Source organism: Hemicordylus capensis, chromosome 2 (genome assembly GCF_027244095.1).
Source record: "Hemicordylus capensis ecotype Gifberg chromosome 2, rHemCap1.1.pri, whole genome shotgun sequence".
Lineage (NCBI taxonomy): Eukaryota > Metazoa > Chordata > Lepidosauria > Squamata > Cordylidae > Hemicordylus > Hemicordylus capensis.
In genome coordinates this window covers 397,495,720-397,515,079 of record NC_069658.1, presented here as the reverse complement: position 1 = coordinate 397,515,079, position 19,360 = coordinate 397,495,720, and the positions used below count along the sequence as shown (strand labels likewise).

Genomic DNA, 19,360 nt, shown 5'->3' with positions numbered 1-19,360 from the left:
TCCTTCTGCCAATGCAGCAGCCCTTCCTCGCTGATGCCACAGCCACTCATTCCCCTCAAGCCAGTGCCCAGGCCGGCCCCTCACCCTTCCTTCTTTCTCTCTTCCCCTCCACTCGCTCTTCACCACTTTCTTCCCCTCCCTTCTCTCTCTCCCTTCCTGAGTTAACAGATCTTGTTCGTCTTGGTTCCTCATCTAATTCACACAGTGGCAGCCTCCTTCTCCTAAAGGAGCTCTTTCCTCCCTTACAGACCCTTGCCCACTATCCTTTTATTTTTTTATATATATATATATATATATATACACACACACACACACATACACGCGCACACACACACACACACACACACTAGCCGACCCGGCACAGAGCATCTGTGCCCTCCTTGGGGCCAGGTGTTTCTCCCTCCCTCCCTCCCTCCCTCCAGCCCCACGCTCTCTTGCCCTCACCGCTTCCATTCCTCCCCACCACCACCTGCATAGATTCGTGGTAGGCGGCCAGAAAGGACCCCTCCGCCACCATTCCTGCTCGCAGGAGGCGAACAGGAAAGCCCCACCGCCCTTTTCCCTCCCGCCCCAGGCTGCAAAAGGTGTGGGGGCTTCACCCCACCGCCCGCTCCCCACTCCCTCCCTCTGGTGCCACCCAAGCCAGGACCAGTCCGTCCCGCTGCCTCCCACTTCCCCCCCACCTGGCTCACTTCTCCCCGCCCCACGGTTTTTGGCCTGGGGGGCCAGCCGCCTCCTCACCCTGGTGGCTGGGCCCGCCGCCTCTCTGTTGCGGCCGGGCCCGCCGCCGCCTCCCACTTACTCTGGATAGGCAGGCCTGCTGTCCCACCGCTGCCGGCCAGCCGAGGCTGCCTCCTCAGGCCATTTAGCAGCCCGCCGCCACGATCCACCGCCATCTTTTTCCAAACTCTCGCCCAATGCCAAGAGCTCTCACGAGAGTTCCACCACCAAATTAATGACACACATGCCGGCTAAGCATATTAAATATATAGATATATAGATTCTTCTCTCCTCCACAATCTTCCCACCAGTAACAGCTCCGCTGCCTTGGCCACACCACGTCCTCCTCCACCTGGCCGGGCCCACCACCTCCTCTGGCCGAGAGTGGGGGCCCTTTTCTGAGAGTACTGCCCCACTCTCCCTCCCTCCCTTCTGCCCCACTCTCTTGCCCTCCCCCTCCCCCACTCCCTCTTGCCCTTCCGCCTCCCCCTTCCCCACTCCCTCTTGCCCTGCACCCTCCCCCCAGCCCACCCCCAAATCTCATCCATAATATACCCGTACACACAAAGCGTGATACACATCAAACAACTCATTCCTCCTACCCAGAAAATGACATTGAAGCCAGCGTGGTGTGGTGGTTAGAGTGCTGGACTAGGATCGGGGAGACCCGAGTTCAAATCCCCATTCAGCCATGAAAACTAGCTGGGTGACTCTGGGCGAGTCACGTCTCTCTCAGCCTAACCTACTTCATAGGGTTGTTGTGAAAGAGAAACTCAAGTATGTAGTACACCGCTCTGGGCTCCTTGGAGGAAGAGCGGGATAGAAATGTAAAAAAAAAAAAAAAAGAAATACTTGATGCAACAGCTGACTTCAGGGCCTTTATAGTGCTTCCCGGACATCCTTGGGGTTCATGAAGACACTTTATTTGCTGCCAGAGTTGGGGGGGGGAACCTGAGGAGCAGCAGCAGCAGATAAAGGATGATGCAGGAGCAAAGAGCCGGGCGAGAGCCGGACTGGTGAGGGCAGATTAGAGGCAGCGCCGGGGAGGGAGCAGGCTGCTTCCCTGCATGGTCGGTTTAACAGCCGTTCAGCGGTGAGCTACCGGGAGAGCGCGCAGGCGGCGAGAGCTGGAGATGCAGACGCGGCTGCCGCCGGTGCGGACGACGGCGCATTAATGGGCGCTAAAAGAGTGCCGCTGCCGCTGGGCCGAGAGGGCCGCTGTCGCTGTGGGCGGCCGGGCGGAGAGTTCCGCCGCCGCTGCCAAGAGTGCCGCCCGCCGCCGCCACCGCCTTTGGCCTCCTGGCCGGGCGGAGAGTTCCGCCGCCGCCGCCAAGAGTGCCGCCCGCCACCACTGCCTCTGGCCTCCCAGCCGGGCGGAGATTTTCGCCACCGCCAAGAGTGCCGCCTGCCACCGCCGCCTCTGGCCTCCCCGCGGCTGGGCGACCAACCAGCCAACATGGCCGCCTGGTGCCTGCGGTCGTGTCTCCCTCGGCGTGTTCTGGGCATGCGCTCTGCGCATGCCCAGATCAGCCAAGGGAGACACGGACGCAGACACCAGAGACACGGGCGCACACGCAAGGGCTTTATTATATCGGATAACCAGCATTTTGTATTTTGACTGGAAACGTAGTGGAAGCCAGTGTACCTCTTTTAGTAAAAGAGCAAAATGGTCTCTCTGAAATGACCTAGAGACCAACCTAGCAGCCGCATTCTGTACCAACTGCAGTTTTTGGATTATGTACAAAGGCAGCCCCACATAGAGAACATTGCAGTAATCAAGTCTGGCAGTTACTTACATATGCAGCACTATTCTGAGGTTGTTTATCTCAAGAAACAGTCGCAGCTGGTATATCAGCTGAAGCTGATAGACAGCACCCTCTGGCCACTGCCTCAACCTGGGACACCAGGGGAGAGGTTTGGATCCAAAAGCATCCTCAGACCTTCTGGGGTAGTGTGACCCCATTCAGAACCAGCAGATCAAAATTGTCTCCCGAGTTCTGACCTCTCCGTTTTATCTGGATTCAGTCTCCAAACTGGATTCAGTTTGTTATCCCTCATCCAGTACATCACCATCTCTAGGCAGGCGTTTAGGGAGGAGATGCCTTCTCCTGATAATGCTGAGATGGAGAAATAGATTTGGGTGTCATCAACATACTGATAATACCTTTCACCAAATCTCCTGATGCTCTCTCCCAGCAGTTTCATGTAGACGTCAGAAAGCAGAGGAGACAATATGGAGCCATGGGGGACACCATATTCAGATTTTGAGGAGCAACAATCTCCATCTGGAAGTTGCCTGAGAGGTAGGAGTGGAACCACTGCAAAGCAGTGCCTCCCACCCCCAACTCCCTTAGATGCTTCAGAAGGATATTATGGCCAATAGTATCAAAAGCTGCCTAGAGAACCAAAAGGACCAAACGAGTCGCATTCCCTCTGTCAATTCCTAATTGAAGATCATCCATCAGCATGAGCAAAGCAGTCTCCACCCAATAGCCCGCCCGGAAGTAGCAATGTGCAAGAGCCAGCTCAGCAGCCACGGGCGAGACGGAGATCGGATCCTTAGAAGAGGAGGGACACAGGTGTTTACCTGCTCCTCAACTGCCCCAAAGCTTATCCAGGACTGGCGCTGGTGTGCGAAAGACTGCACACAGCTGCTTCCTTGTTCCCTTTAGCCTGTGTGTGACAGTGGCCATGTGCCTGCCAATGCCATGCCCAGGCTGCTGGGAACAAGGAACCAGCTGCACATGGTCTTTTGTATACCAACGCCAGGCCCGGATGAGTGGTGGGATGGCAGAGGAGTGTTCCTCCTTTTCAAAAGGAGCCGATTTCTGTCCCACCGGACTGGCTCAGCTGCACCTGCCCAAACTGGTTTGGCACTTCTGTTCTGAGGCACTGAACCAGTTCAGGCACATCCCTATCTGGAAGCCAGTTTGAAATCTTGCCTCTGAAGAACCAGCAGGGCTTTTCTTATGTTCTTAAAGCTGCTTCTAAATCTACCCAATATCAGTTCTACAGGAAACTTTGAGAAAATGTATGTTCTTGAATGTTGAGAAGAAGTCTTGTGCTCCCCTCCTCCACTTGTAATGCACATGTAAATATGAATATGTGCTCATTTCCCCCACACACATTTTTTAAAAATTCAACACAGTTCCAAACCATCCTGGCCTTTTAAATATAGTCACAACCAGAAGACAGAAGACATCACAAGACAAAAAATGAAAAACTCACTTGTAGGCTCATCTTCTTCTACGTCTTCATCAGGTGCATAATTGCGGAGGAACTCTGCAAAAGATCCGTTTTGTTGCAAAAGCCCTTGATAAGACCCCATTTCAGAGATTTTACCATCTACAATGACAACAATGTGGTCCACCTGGGGCAAAAAAGTGATGCTGTGGGTCACCAAAATTCGAGTCTGAAAATGTAACAAGACAAGGTCAGGAGCTGCCTTGCTAAAATTAAAGGCAGAACAGAAGGACAGTTTTTGTCAGTCCTCTAGAATAGATAATAGATCTGTTGTTCTTTTTCATTTTACAACATGCCTGATTGTGGTTTATGCTATCAAATGTTTATACGTAGGACGAAGAACCACCATGCCTTTGAAAAGAAAAACAGGGAAACATCTGAACAATATTAAGCACAAGAACACCACTACTCCTTTGATTAAACATTGGCTGGGAATGCAACATATAACACACGATCCATAATTTGCACTATTCAGTTCATAAAGGAAAAAGTAGGAAGCTGGAGAAAGAAGCAAGTTCGATTATTAGGCTTAACAGTTTAGTACCCAATGGGTTAAATGAGGAGCTGGAGCTTACAGTTTTGGTGTAACTGAATGTGTTTGCCTTTCTATCTCAGGTATGTTCACTGACTTTATACAGTGAACCTTTACGACTGTATACAGCCTTACTCTTTAGTCAGACCGGCCATTGCCAATGAGAGCATCATTTTATCTGTTCATGAACAGTATTGGTTACTTCAGTTTTTTTTGTTAAGTACTGCAGTTTGTTCACATTTTATAAGTCTTAAAGTGATGTTTGGGCATGTTTTAACTGTTTGTTTGTTTTACATTTTGCTTCATATTTTGATTTTGTAGTTTTGTAGCAGATGAGCCCTGTTCCACAGCACCACAGCATTGCTTTAGAGGCCTACAGTGGCGCAGGTAGTTCAGAACAGCTATGTTGCCTTGTTCAATATGTGAGCCAGCATTTACTTTTTGTCATCATACTTTAAAAATTTTTTTAAAAGATTTTTAATAAATTGATTTCTTTATATAGTCCCCCGATGAAGAGCTGTGACTCATAATACACTGGGATCTCTGAATAAAATACTTATTATTGTAGTAGTGGTTTATTTTTATTTTGATAAAATTAAAAGCCTTTTTAAAAACAACTATATGGATTAGAATTAATACAGAAGTGGCCACTTACCATGAAGTGAACTACCACCACACCCTTGTGAACAAAACCAGCAAGTAAAACCTTATTCATCCTCTATCTAAAACTGCAATTCACAAAGCTGGATTGACAGCATGAAAACTTTTAAAATCTGAACTTTTGAAATCATAATTAGAGAAGATAAATCAAGAGGCTTTTTAAAAAAGAGAGAATATTGACAACAGCATGTTAAAGGCAGAAAAAAAGGATATGAAGTGAAACATATATATGAATTAAAGGTGATGCAGTACATGTAACAGGAGACAACATATGAGAACAGATCTTGAAAGATGAACAATCTTAGTAACACTGGTGTTAAAGGAAAAGTAGGAGAAGGACAAAAACTCAGAGAATGAAGCAGAAGACAAACTTTTATCTTCTGTTATTATTATTGTAAAACTGGAAAAGGTGCAGAAGAGGGCAACCAAGATGATCGGGGCCTTATGAGGCAAGCTATAGCATCTGGGGCTTTTTAATTTGGAAAAGAGCAACAATGGGGAGACATGATAGAGGTTTATAAAATTATTCATGGAGTAGAGAATTTTTTCCCCTCTCTCACAACGCTAGAACTAGGGGTCATCCCATGAAACTGAATGCTGGAAAATTTAGGCCCAACAAAAGGAAGTACTTTTTTCAGACAGCGCATAATTAATCTATGAAATCCTCTGCTATGGGATGTGGTGATGACCACTAGCTTGGATGGCTTTTAAAGGGTTTTAGACAAATTCATGGAGAACAGGTCTATCAATGGCTACTAGTCTGGTGGCTATAGGCCACCTCCAACCTCAGAGGCAAGATGCCTCTAAATACCAGTTGAAGGAGAGCAACAGCAAGAGAGAGGGCATGCCCTCACCTCTTGCCTGTGGGTTTCTCAGAGGCATCTGGTGGGCCACTGTGGGAAACAGGATGCTGGACTAGATAGGTCTTGGGCCTGATCCAACAGAGCTGTTCTTATGCACAGAAGCAATATTGTCAATAAAAGAAATAGCATGAATTTGAAAGGACAGTAAAAAAAAGAACAGAACAAACTGCTTTACCTGTGGCTTATATAAATTTATTTACTTTGACATGTATAGCCTGTGCTTCCTCTAAGAAGCCCAGAGTGGTGTATATGGTTACATTTATCCCCTCAACAGCCCTATGAGGAAGGTTATGCTGAGAGATAAGTGACTGTCCCAGACTCAGAGTCACCAAGAGAATTTCATGGCTGAATGGGGATTTGAAGCTGGATTTCACCATCAAATCCACCACACTAATCACTGTACCACTCCGGCTCAGAGTTCTTTCTTCTTGTTGTTTGCTAGTAGTAGTAGTAGTATTCATTTTTGAAATAATCAGGCAGACAGAGCTGCCCTGGTGACTTCAGAATGCATCTACTCTCCACAAAAGCAACCTTTTTTAGTTGGTCTGTGCTTTACTTGTGGCTTGTTCTTTTCCTGTGTGTGCGCTTGTCTTTTTATCCTGCCATGTTAGATACAGATCTACACACTACTGTAGTCCTGTTAAGCACTATAAAGCAACGGATGTTTTCCATATTTCTCTGTACCTCTGCTGATAAGCAATTGTGATTTGTGTGCTTGTGTGTTTGTATTTTGATCCCACTTGTTAGCTATAAATCTATACACTGCCAGTTATTGCTAAGACAACCGCCTAGTCCTGGCTCCATTGCCACAGCTGCCTACAACTGGCTCCACCCCTCACTACCTGTGGCTTCACCTATCACCTGCTCTGCCTACTGCCCCCCAGTCCCAGAAACCACCAGCCACCACTGTTGCAGGATGAAGAATCTAGAACAGAAGAGTGACACTGAATGAAAAAAGCTATAGCGCCAGTTAAAGATGACACATATGAAAGAGCAAGAGAAAAAGAAGTAAAGAATATACAATGCAGAAAATCACCAGGATCTCTTGACAAATGCTGGACCAAGGATGTCCTAACAGGAGTACTAACACAAGAACAAATAGATCTAAAAGGCAAAACTAGATTCTGGCCCTCCACCAATCAGAAATGTCATGATGGGGTCAAGGAAACATATGCAACACCATGCCATGTATTTTGTAATACAAGACACTACCAAGAAAAGCGAAGAAATAAAGATTGAGCAGCAAGAGTTCCATTTCTCTTGTAACACCTTGTTCTGCCCTCAGAAAAAAATTAAGCCAGAACTGAGGATGAATGGGTCAAATCCAAGGACAAGAAACAGAATCACCAAAAGCAGAAAAGAAAGCAAAACTAAAAGAAAAAGCACCAGAGCTGTAACTCAGAAGGGGGGGAGAGAGTATGAGGGGAAGGACATTGAAGGATCAACAGAGAGAAAACCTGAGAGAGTAGGCAAAAATGTACATTTGTGTGTGTGCTAAACTTGCTCCTATTTCATCAAATGTATGAGTTTGTTCTCCCTGGTTATCTAATAGAATTAAAGAACTGTTGATAAAGTATTTTCAATCTGTTATACAGCACTCTTAAAATTATACTTATATGCTTTATTATATTAAATCTTTACACTGAATGTTTCTATTGGTATATAGGATATTTTGATATACTTATATTCTTCATTATATACTACATTCTTTTTTAATTTAGAAATGCAAACAAACCAAAGTATGACAGAAAACTGTGAAAAAGAATCAGTACAAAAATATTACCAGTAATAAGCCATTCAGATAAGATATATGAAAAATAATAATCTCTGCTGAAATGCTATTGCCCACATCCCCACAAAGGCTGTACTGTGAACCTATTATCTAGTCAGGAATTAAGCATGCAGGAATAGGAGTCCCCTCCTGTGATCTACATTGAACTTCCATGTTTCAATTCTCTTTTCTGTGCTTGCATACTTTAAGAGCTACAAGAGCTTTTGCTTGCAATAATCAGCCAGAGGTCCCAAGGCGGAAACTGGACCAGCTTTACATGTCTCTCAGACAGAATATCAGGAGGTAGGGAGAAGGCCCTTGGGAACATCAATCTAGGCCCTTTGAAACCGAACCAGCTGGCAAACTAATCAAGACTCTGATCTAATATGGGTAAAAAAGAAGGTTCTCCTTGGAGATCAGTTATGGTTCTGACTTCAGATTCCAACTAGTAAGTTCCAATCTGACTTCTGATCAGGGGCGTATCTAGGGCAGGGCAGGCAGGGCACGTGCCCCGGGCGCCACTTGAAAGGGGGCGCCATTCTTAAAAATTAAAAAATAAAATAAAAATGGCTACTGAAAACAAAATGGCCATCATGCATGCTCAAATGGCCTCTGTGAGGCCCTAGGCCATGCCAGGCCTTGCAGAGGCCATTTGAGTACGCATGGTGACCATTTTGTTTTCAGCGGCCATTTAAAAAAAAATTATTTTGAAAAACGGCCACCGCACATACTCAAATGGTCCCTGAGAGGCCCTAGAGGCCAGCAAGGGGAGAAGGAACAGTTGCAGACCCCCTACACATGGCCTTTAGGAAGCCCCCCTGAAGGGGCTGCAGGTAGTTTTTTTTAATATAATATGTCACTGTACGCATATTTAGTTTGGCACTAAGTACAGAGAATCAGGGCTTGTGAATACTGAGCTGAAGCTTATGAGCTAGGATTATATTCATTTGCTCTTACTTTGCTTCTTGTGATAAGTGAGTTAAATGTGATGTCTTAATAATATGGCTATTAATCTTTGAATCAGTCTTTGAATCAGTGTGAAATCCTTAGTATTAAGGCCCACTGGGAGTTTCTTGTTCTCTTTCTCTCATTTTAACTGTCTTTCTGAAATACTAGAATATATTCCAAGCAGTGACACAGTTTACTCTGCAAATCCTTTAATTATTTTCAGAATATCTGGGAAAAGTCAAATTCTCCATTTATTTTTAAAACGTATGTAATAGCTATGCTACAATGCATAGTAGAGAATTAGACAGGCACTTCTGTTTAGTTTTCCAAGTACACCTCCACATAGTATTTGGGTATTTCATGAGCCCCAGCATACTGAAATTTGTAGTTTCCCAGCATTTTTTGGTCTGGCTATGTCCACTGCTAAATAGTTTTTGAAATATTAAAAGATTAACGAGCTTGACTTGTATTTTTGAGTTGATATTATGGTAAAGCTGTCTGAAAGATGGGTGTGAGATGTTTGGACAGGGGGCGCAATTTCAGTGCTTGCCCTAGGTGCTATTTTCCCTAGATACGCCTCTGCTTCTGATTCTAGGCACCACTGTGGGGGCAGCAAGAGGCACCTTTAAGTATAAATCAGAAGGTGCTTACCTCCACTCCGGCAGCACCTGCAAGCTGCAGCGCACCACGCAGCACTTCCTGTGGTGGGGGATCAGCTCTGCCACTCACCTGGCCACCGGCGGGGGATAGCTCCATGGAAGCCAGATGAGTGGCAGAGCTGATCCCCCACGACAGGGAGTGCTGGGTGGCGCGCTGCAGCTCTAAGCAGCTTGCAGGTGCTGCCACAGCAGAGGCAAGCACCTCCTAATTGATGCTTGAAGGTGCCTCTTGCTACCCCCACCACCCCGGCGGCACCCACACTGGCCGCTACTGGTATGAAGGCTCTGTCCTACCCAGCAGCTGAATGAAGGAGGAGGAAATGCCCTCATGCCCACTGCGAACCTCATACACAATAACTTCTTCTCTCTCCTAACTTGTTTTCCCCTTGAAGGCAATAAAAAAAAATTGGGAGGGCATGCACAGCTCCCAAAACCTTACCAACTGAGAATGGGACCGGAGTTCCAAAATGGAGTAGATAAGGGTTCATGCCCTATAGGTTAGGTCACACACCTCTTTCACCAAAACAAAAACTTTACTTGTGTTCTGGAGAATGAAGTGTGTCAATTGTTTAACCAATGACAGATGGTTTAACCAATGGCAGATGCCCTTCTCTTTGCCACTAACCAAATGGAAGGATGGAGAAAGAAGCAAGAATATAGTGTGAGTGGCTGTGAGGCAGGCAAGTATCGGGACAACTGCAAGTCACAAACAGACGGTGTTGTAATCATATTGAAATGCTGTTGAAAATAGTCTGCTGCAATGCAGAGATGCTGCCCTGAGGGCACACATGTCTAGGAAAGGGGCTGCAGGTTGTTTTCATAGTAAGGAAAGCAAAGTCTTGCCTCTGACTGGGAACTCCCACACTTTGTAAGAAAGGGCACATTGCTCGCACATTTTATGAACACTTTCCCCACAACTTTTAAGAATTAAGAATGCAATCTCTGTTTCAAATGAAAGCTGAGCTTCTCACGATTCTATGTGAGAATCTCTACTATGTTGGAGTGACTGCAATGATGCAAATTTCTAGAACTCTGTAGGCTCACTTTTCCTTTAAGTATTCCTTCTGGTCCAACTACTTTGTCAAATATATGTTTGGCCACATGGGAATCCACAGCTGAAAGAGGGTCATCTAGCAAGTAAACATCAGCATCACTGAACACTGCACGGGCAAGGCTCACTCGCTGCCGCTGACCACCTGAGAGATTGATGCCCTGCGTGAGGGACAAAAAGAGAGGAAGAAATGTATGTCACTCCTTTTAAATCCAACAGAGAGATCAGATCCACCACTATAAGGTCTGTTTGGTTAACAGCCCAACCATTCTATTATGACACTTGTGGAAAGCTTGTTATTTTTTATTGAAAGCTGGGAATTTGAGACTGTACCCGAGACATCCTCACTAGATAATCTAAACCAGGGATTCTCAGCGTTGTGTCTCCAGATTTTATTGGACTTCAACTCCCATAATCCCCAACCAAAGGCCACTGGGGTTGGGGATTATGGGAGTTGAAGTCCAATAACATCTGGGACCCAAAGTTGAGAATCTCTGATCTAAACAACACTGCATAACCCTGTATATCCAAAGTTGAGATGAAGGCTGATAGAGGCAGTCATGTTAAACATCCATTTGTTTGATCATCACTTTGTAAAGTAGCACTCTCTAAACATCTACAGTGTAACAAGATAGCATTCCACATGGGGCAGAGTAGTGCTAAAAAATGTCAGGAAATATGTTTCTGTGGAGGTTCTGTGAAGGGTTGATTCTGTGAAGGTTCTGTTAATAGGTTGGATTAGCTATTAACCTTCCCTGGAATCGTGTGTATTGTGAATTACTTGCTTCCATGAGTTGGGTTTCACTTAATGAGTGACTTGCATTTCATTTAAATCTTAGTTGTATTCTTCCCTGTGGGCTAATACATATTGCTCCATATATCCTGCACTGGTTTAAGGGACGTGCGCAAAAATCCAGGTGATCAGTAGCCACTGGCACCTAAAACAGTGGATGATACCTGAGTTCCTGAAGACAGCAGGAAGCAGGTGTCTCCTAAATCTGCTGCTGTTTGTCGAAACCTGGCCATTGCCTCTTCTCACTCCCTTTGTCGAACTTAAATATTTTTTAAAGTGAAATATTGAGAACAGAGAGTGTGTTTCAATAGTAGTTTTCCTAGTATGTAATTCCTCTGTGCCTGCAAGAAGTTATCCAAAATCCATCCTTCACTTTTAAACTCTTATTTTCCTTTCTTCTCCATGCACCATCAGTTCTTGCACTTTGTTCATGCTCCTTTCCTATTTAATTCCCTAAAAACATTACCATCCCTTTCTAATCCTACATTAATTCCCCCACATAATTTCCCCCTTGTTATTCTCTTCTTCTCTAATCTGCTTTAAAAACAAAATCATTCTCTGCAACTGCTTTGTTCTCACATTTAAAATATTCCTGCAGAGACTAGAACACACCAATAGGATCTCTCCTCTCACTAGAGCAGGCCTGCTCAACGTAGGCCCCCCAGCTGTTTTTGAACTACAACTCCCATAATCCCCAGCCACAGTGGCCAATAGCCTGGGATTATGGGAATTGTAGGCCAACATCTGCAGGAGGGCCGAAGTTGAGCAGCCCTGCACTAGTGTTCAGGTTTCCATTTTTCTTTCCCACCTGGTCCCTAACAAATCTCTTGTGCCTAAATTTGGCAAGAAGTTTTGCACCCTGATTTTGGCCTTTGGCTCTGTTCAAGACTTATGATCTTCCTCCTCTAGCATCCGTTGAGCAGCCATCACATCTACATGTGCCATAAAAGGCCTTACCTTCTCGCCTATCTCAGTCTGATCTCCCCCAGGAAGCATCTCGAGATCTTGTTGTAAGGCACATGCTTCCAAGATAGTTTGATACTTTTGTGCATGATAAAGGTGGCCAAACAAGATGTTATCTTTCAAAGTGGCATTCTGGATCCAGGCTAGTTGGGGTACGTAAGCAACTGAACCCTGAAATGATTTAGCAAATAAGACAAGGGATCAGTGTCCAGGCCACACAAATACTCAGTGCTCCCCCACATTACTGTGAACCAACCTTCACAGCTGCTTCTCCATCGAGCTTTTCCATTTCACCAAGAAGAGCTGACACCAGTGAAGATTTTCCACAGCCAACATGGCCAACAACAGCCACCAAAGAACCAGTGGGGACCAACAAATTAATACTGTAAGAAGAGGAGAAGAAAAGGTTAAACTAGGATGGGCTCATCTAAAGTATTTGCCAGTAAGCAGTCCTGGCCAATGCAACCATAAAAAGTAGAAATAAGAAAGCGTCTTGCAGCACCTTAAAGATTTTAGATTAACAAATATACTGTGCTATAAGTTTTCATGAGCCAGTCTACTCCATTTTTCAAATGCCATTGAATCTTTCTTGTTTTTACTACACAACTACCCTTCTGGAATTTGTTATAATAAAGTAGCAAATACGCCTTCCTGCTTCTTCTTCATGTTCTTGTGTGTGAGGTATACTGTATTTGACTTGGCAGGAATTCAACACAACATTCCACCAGAGACTCTGTTTAATCAGCTTTAACCAGATTTGGTTATGTGGTCTGGGGAAGAATAAAGAATGTCGACTGAAAAGTTAATGGCTGCGAGAGAGGAGGACTTGAAAGAGACTTGTGTCATGACAACACTCCGTTACCTAGTAGACAATCTGAGAAAAGAGAGCAGTTACCAGGGGACCCAGTTTGAAACTGCTTGCCATCTTCTAACTGGACTTTTTTAGGGCTGTCCTTCTCTGGTTAGGTCCTCTCCCTATTTCCAGTTCAACATACCAAGATCCACAGAAAAAGTCTAATTATGTTAACTTGGGACACCTGAGAGATGATGGCATGTCTCCACCCTTAAACACACAGACCACCAGAGACGCTCTTACCCCTGGTCTTCCAGGCTGAAGTCCAGGGCCTCCACACCCCCTGGGGGCCTCAAAATCCTTTTTAGTCTGTCCCAAGTGATGTGACTGCGTTAAAATGTGTTAAAAATACTTGGGAGGGGGCCCTCCAAAGACCTTTAGGTCCAAACTCCAAAATTACCTAGGTGCACCTCTGCAGACCACCAGCTCTTCTTGTCTAGATTTGGACAGTAAGGTAACCATAGTAAAAGAGCTGCCCATTGTGTTGGCAGAGCTGCAGTCCAATATGCTTGGTGGAAGCTTAAAAAAAAAACCCTCATGGTGCAGCAAACTACTTCACATTCAGTCTGAGAAATTTTACGCTTAGTTGGCTGCAACCTTAAGTATAGAAATCAAATCAAATCAATCAATCAATCAATCAATCAATAAGGTATCCAATTTTAAAATTTGTATTGCTAGGCTGTGAAAAACAGCTCAACAACCCACTAAAAGTAAATAGATGGAAAAGACCTGAGAATTTATTGTCATGAACAAGTTAACTCAACAATTTAGACAGGCTAGAGACCCAAATTTGGATACTAACACAATGTTAGCAGCCTACTTCTCCTGCCCCCCTGCCTTTCCTTTTGCCCATGTTGGGAACTTATAGCTCGCCATTAGGAGCACTCCAGCACAGCTAGGCATCTGATGCCACAGAAATAGTTTGGATCTAGAACTAGATCAAATAGCCCTGTTGTGCAGAAGCTAGACCAGTGGAATGTCCACCTGAAAATAGGGAGGTTCTCTGCTGTTTGAGTTGTTCTTGAGGAAGCATGAGTTCTGGATGGATAAAATAAGTGTAAGTGTGCAGGGGCATAACTACCACTAGGCAAGGGGAGGCGGCTGCCTGGGGGCCCCCACGCCTTGAGGGGCCCCCCAAGGCAAGTCACATGTGAAGTGAGTGTGTGTGTATCAGCGAGGGGCCCATTTTAAAATTTTGTCTCTGGGCCCACTCCAGCCTCGTTACGCCCCTGTAAGTGTGCTAAGAGTATGCGAGGCCACAGTGGGCTTTTAAATTCAGACACTCTGGAACACAATCAGGGCTAGGAACCTGAAGTCAGGTATGCTGATTAGAGTCCTTTGTCCTAGCCCTCATCTAAATGAGCTCCATGCACCTGCATCCTTTGCCAAAATGGAGGCTTTAAACTAAGGATTTCCCCACATTTGGAGTCTTTAATCAAAACGAACCCCTATAAAGGTGCTGTCTCCCCCAGTTAGGTGTGATCTTTCTGTTCTTGGTGTGACCTCACTCAGGACACACTCCTGTTTAATCACCGAGAGGCAGCAAGGTTGCTGTTGCTGCAGGGATTTAATGGCACAAATTACAAAATCACTGCTGCAAACAGTTGCCTCTGCGTTCATCCTCTTTCCCCTGAAATCACTGGGCTGCTAAGCGGCAAACTGGAACCATCAATTGCAGCGTACAGAATCGCAAAGCTGAATTACTACCTGTGAGAGCGCCTCGTGTGGGACAGCTGCTGTACTGCCTTGATCGCTCTCTGTGTGGGGTTTACATGAGCTTTCTGTGTTTTGAATGCCCAAGAGCCCCAAGACTCCCTAAATGGAAAACCCAGAGAGATTCCTGAGCGAAATGCCCCGAAAAAAGCCTCTGAAGCGAAGTCCTTCCCAAGGTGGGCCTAGGAGGAGCTAACCCTTATGCTTGTCTGCCTGGGAACCCCGACGCTCCCCTTGTCTGCTTGCTGTGGCCTTGCGCAGCCACAGTCTTGGGTGCTGCACCTGCACCCTGCTGGCTGGCTCTCCTTGCCCTCCACCAGCATAACCTACCAAGGGACCATAATTTCCTCCTTCCCCATGAGTGGGCAACACTCCTTCGGCATTGCATACGACTAAGGAAAGGTAATGGAGTTTTGTCCCCTTTCAGTCTGTGTTCTCTCTCCCCATCCCCTTTTGCCTGCATAGCATATCTGTCACTTCCCCACTCTCCCTCTCTCTTAGTATAATCCCAAGGAACCATTTGTATTTCTTGTACTACAGAGGCTGCCCAATACTTCCATTTGTATTGTTAAGAAACACCTTTTCTTTGTTGCTCCTCTAAGGTACACCAATGTGACATGTGCTGCCAGCGTTCCCTCTAATTTTTATCATGAGTGAGTGGAAAGAGTTTTGTACTGGGTGGCAGTATCAAGGCAGTGTGCGTGCACACACTCCCACATATACACACATGGAAAGTATTACTGTGCTGCGCAAAGCATGGCACACAAGATTTTAAAAATCTTTTAAGAATATATATCAAGGAATTAATGCACGCATTAAAGCACACATGCCAGGAAGGAATTAATGCACATGGCACACAGACAAGCACACAAGGAAGAAATTAATACAAGCATGCACACACTTTAATTTTTTTTAATTTTTATTAATTATCAAGGAATTAATGCACATATGCACACACACCAGGAAGGAATTAATGTGCACATGTACACACACACCAGGAAGGAACTCATACACACACTTTTTAATTTTTATTAATTATCAAGGAATTAATGCACGCATGCACACACACCAGGAAGTAATTAATGCTTTTAGTGGTGGACTGAATTTGACAACAGGGTTGCTTTTGTGTGTTTGATGCTATATTATTTTTTAAACTCCGGTGTTTTAGGATTTCAGGTTTAAAAAAAAGACAGAGCAAAGGTTGCTATGAGACTCGCATGGTGCACAAACTATTTCCCCCTCGCCCCTCAACATCGTGCCTGTTCTCTGGGCTGCTGGGGGCTGGCTCCGCCACCTCCATCCTCTGTCTTCCTCTGGCTCCATCTGTAGATCTCGACAGAAGTCTCAAGAGAGGGGACTTTGGCCTCTCACGAGACTTTGGATGAGATCTGCATCCGAAACCAGAGCAGGAGGCGGAGGCAGTGGCGGTCGCAATGGTGGTGGCCAGAGGCGTAACTAGGGAAAACGGCGCCCAGGGCAAGCACTGAAATGGCGCCCCCCGCGCCCCCCCCAACATACTACATTATACTTAGGTTTTTCCTCACAAGCGCCTGCCGCCGCCGCCAAGCCAGGCCACTGACTGGCCGCCAGGCGCCAGCAAAGCAATGGGGGGGGGTGTGCGGGCGGCGCGGAAGGGACCGCTCATGGGGGAGGGGGCGCCGACATGCTCCCTTGACTGCTGCAGCACTGCTGCACTGAGCAGGAAACATTTGTATTAACAAAAAAAATTTTAAAAAATTTAAAAAAAATTTTTTTTGTCATGCCGGCGCCCCCCACGTGACCAGAAAGGACGGCGCCCGGGGCACGTGTCCCCCCTGCCCCCCCATAGTTACGCCTCTGGTGGTGGCATTCCGACTGGAGAGAGGGGGAAATTGGGACCTTGCCGGGGAGAGAGGGAAACTGGGAGGAGGAGGCGGCGGCAGCCCGGCTGGGGAGAAGGGGAAACCAGGACCAGTTGGGCAGCAGTGCGTGGGGGGGTGGGGCTGACATGCATGCACGTGTGCACCTTAGAGGAAACACAGGTGCCTGTGTCCTGAGTGCAATCCCTTGCTACACAGACATGTGAGATTGGTTTTTAGAGCTGACTAGCCAACCCGCACAGAGCATCTCTGCGCTCTTTGGGGCTGGCTGTTCTCCCCTCCCTCCCCACTCTCTTGCACCCTCCCCTCCCTCCCGCCCCACTCTCTCTTGCCTGCCCTCCCCCTCCCCCACTCTCTTGCCCTGCCTCCCCTCCCACCCCTCTCTCTCACCCTCCTGCAACAGTTTCTCCTGCCCTCCCTCCCCCTCCTCTCCCCTCCCCCACTCTCTCTTGTCCTCCCCCTCCCCCCTGCCCCCCACTCTCTTGCCCTCCCCTCCTCCCTGCCCCATGCTCCCTTGCCCTCCCCCTCCTCCCTGCCCCACGCTCCCTTGCCCTCCCCCTTCCCCTTGCTCCCTTGCCTTCCCCCTGCCCCTGCCCCACACTCTCTTGCCCTCCCCCTGCCCCCCACACTCTTGCCCCCTCCCCCTTGCCCTTCCCCTCACTCTCCACTCTCTTGCCCTCCCCCTCCCCCTGCTCTCTCCTCCCCCTTCCCTCCTCCCCATTTTACTCTCCTTACCAGGCGCCGGGTGGCCAAAGAGGGCCCCGCCGCCACTCCTCCTCCCGGGTGGCTAACAGGGAAGTCCCGCCACCCGGTTCCCTCCCACGGGTGCCTGGCCTCGGCAGCCAGTCCCGCTGCCACCTGGCCGAGAGCCGCCTCCGCGGCCAGGCCCAGCACCTTCGCGGCCTGGCCTGCCGCCGGGCCGAGTGCCACCTTTGCGTTCGGGCCCTCTGTGCCAAGTGCTGCCTCTGCGGCCTGCTGCCGCCGCTTGCCAACCTCTGCGGCCGGCCTCTTTGGGGCTGGCTACCTCTCCCCCCACCCCACCTTCTGCCCCAGTCTCCAGGCGGGCACGGGCCCAGGCTGCTGGGCTGAGTGCTGCCGCCGCTGCCTTGCCTCCACGGCCGGGCCCACCACCTTGCCTCACCTCCGTGGTCGGGCCGGCCCCACTGCCACTGTCGCTGCGGCCTGACCCGCCGCCAGCCAATTTTCCTGGGTGCGCCAGCCAATCAGGCGCCTCCGCCACCCAGCCAATCAGCTGGGGCACTGGGACGCACATTTGAAGGTGCACCCAGGAGAAATAATAATATAGATTCCCCAACTCTAGTCAAAGCAAAGCAGATTCACACATTGGTAGCGTATGCATGTCTGGAGCAAGTGTGGTAACAATAAAAGAAATCTGATTTCCTTTTCATATGTTTTATTGAAGCTCCCACAAGCAACCTTATCTCCTAGGTACAATGTATGTATTTCTAATCTGCTACAGTAACTATAATTTTCCTACCTGTTCCTTGTTCTCTATTTGTTTGATAATATTTGAATGCCAAAAATACTTCTCATTTTTTATTTGCTACTTTTCTATGCAAGTAGTAGAAGCAGCAGCAGCAGATCTGTATGGCTGGCCCTTTACCAAGCTTTATTCTCCTCCTCTTTGCCCTGGCTACAGGTGTTCTATACATTAGCTTACCTGGGCATTTTTCACACAGGGCTTTTAGCTTGCATCTTCTCTGAAATGGATGGTGTGCGTTCACATAATGGCCAGATTTACCCCAAGTCCCTGTGAGCTATCGGGGAGCACTTCACACACAATTCGGGTTTTTCGTTGCGTGTTGTAGCCCGATTTATATCCAGGGTAAACAAATTCACTTTTTGCCTCGTTTTTTTCAGGCAGGTTTGAACTCACAGTAAAGCCTTGCAGTAAACCTGTGATAAAACCTGCTGTGTGAAAAACACCCTGGTGCTCCATAGCAGGGAATCCCCGTAGCAGCCACTGGAATCTTGAAAATGCAAAATTCTAGTTTATAAACCAACCAACCAAAAACAAAAACAAAGCATAGACACAATCCAGCCAACATTAAGTACTTTTATGCCTCATTGATTTCAGTGGGGGAGAAAGGTAGCCACATACTTAACTTTGCCAATGTAATTACTTGCACTGAAAAGTGCTTAGCTGACTCCTGCCACATAGTTAAAGTCTGAATGTGCACAAGGAGCCAACACAGAGGGTTTCCATTGGCCACAGTGAGGGACATGTACCCTGTGCCTCCTTGGTCTAAGCCCCTCTCCCTATACTGTCAATGTTTCTTAGTCCTACACCATTCCAGCTCTAGCCCCCTTTGTACATAACGTCAGCAGCACAGGAGTCACTGTTCCATGGTTTCATCCTATACAGTGGTGATGAAGACTAACATAACATGGGCGGGGTCAATCACATGGGTCCTTCCCACCTGTCAGCCTCCCTTCAAGAGGGATGACAGTCAAATGGAAAGGATATGTACAGTTGGCCCCACCATTCATGCAATAATGTGGAGTGAGGTAACTAAGAAGCAGCTCTCATGAGTTGCAGTATCGAGCGAAGAGGCCCTCGGCTAGCCCAGATTCTGCACAATTACATATGCTGCCATCAGAATTATTCATGCCAATGTGGGGAAATCAAGTAAACTTCCCATAAGCTATGGTTTCCCAACTTGTGGTACTCCAGATGTTGCTGAACTACAACCTCATCATCCCTAGCTACA

The 19,360-nt window shown here is 47.1% G+C and overlaps 1 protein-coding gene across 2 annotated transcripts in view; it reads right to left on the bottom strand.

Annotated features, from left to right (window-relative positions):
* Positions 1-19,360, bottom strand: part of ABCC3 (ATP binding cassette subfamily C member 3) — a 131,607-nt gene that overhangs the window by 30,201 nt on the left and 82,046 nt on the right. The window contains exons 1-5 of one of the 2 annotated variants that reach the window (XM_053297975.1): positions 17,770-17,812; positions 12,460-12,586; positions 12,198-12,374; positions 10,441-10,608; positions 3,949-4,132 (exon numbers count right to left, since the gene is read on the bottom strand). In XM_053297975.1, the coding sequence (XP_053153950.1) occupies positions 3,949-4,132; positions 10,441-10,608; positions 12,198-12,374; positions 12,460-12,492 (562 nt within the window). In that variant the 5' untranslated portion in view covers positions 12,493-12,586; positions 17,770-17,812. Of the gene's footprint in view, positions 1-3,948; positions 4,133-10,440; positions 10,609-12,197; positions 12,375-12,459; positions 12,587-17,769; positions 17,813-19,360 lie in introns of those variants that run through there. The other variant, XM_053297974.1, reaches the window with a different exon arrangement.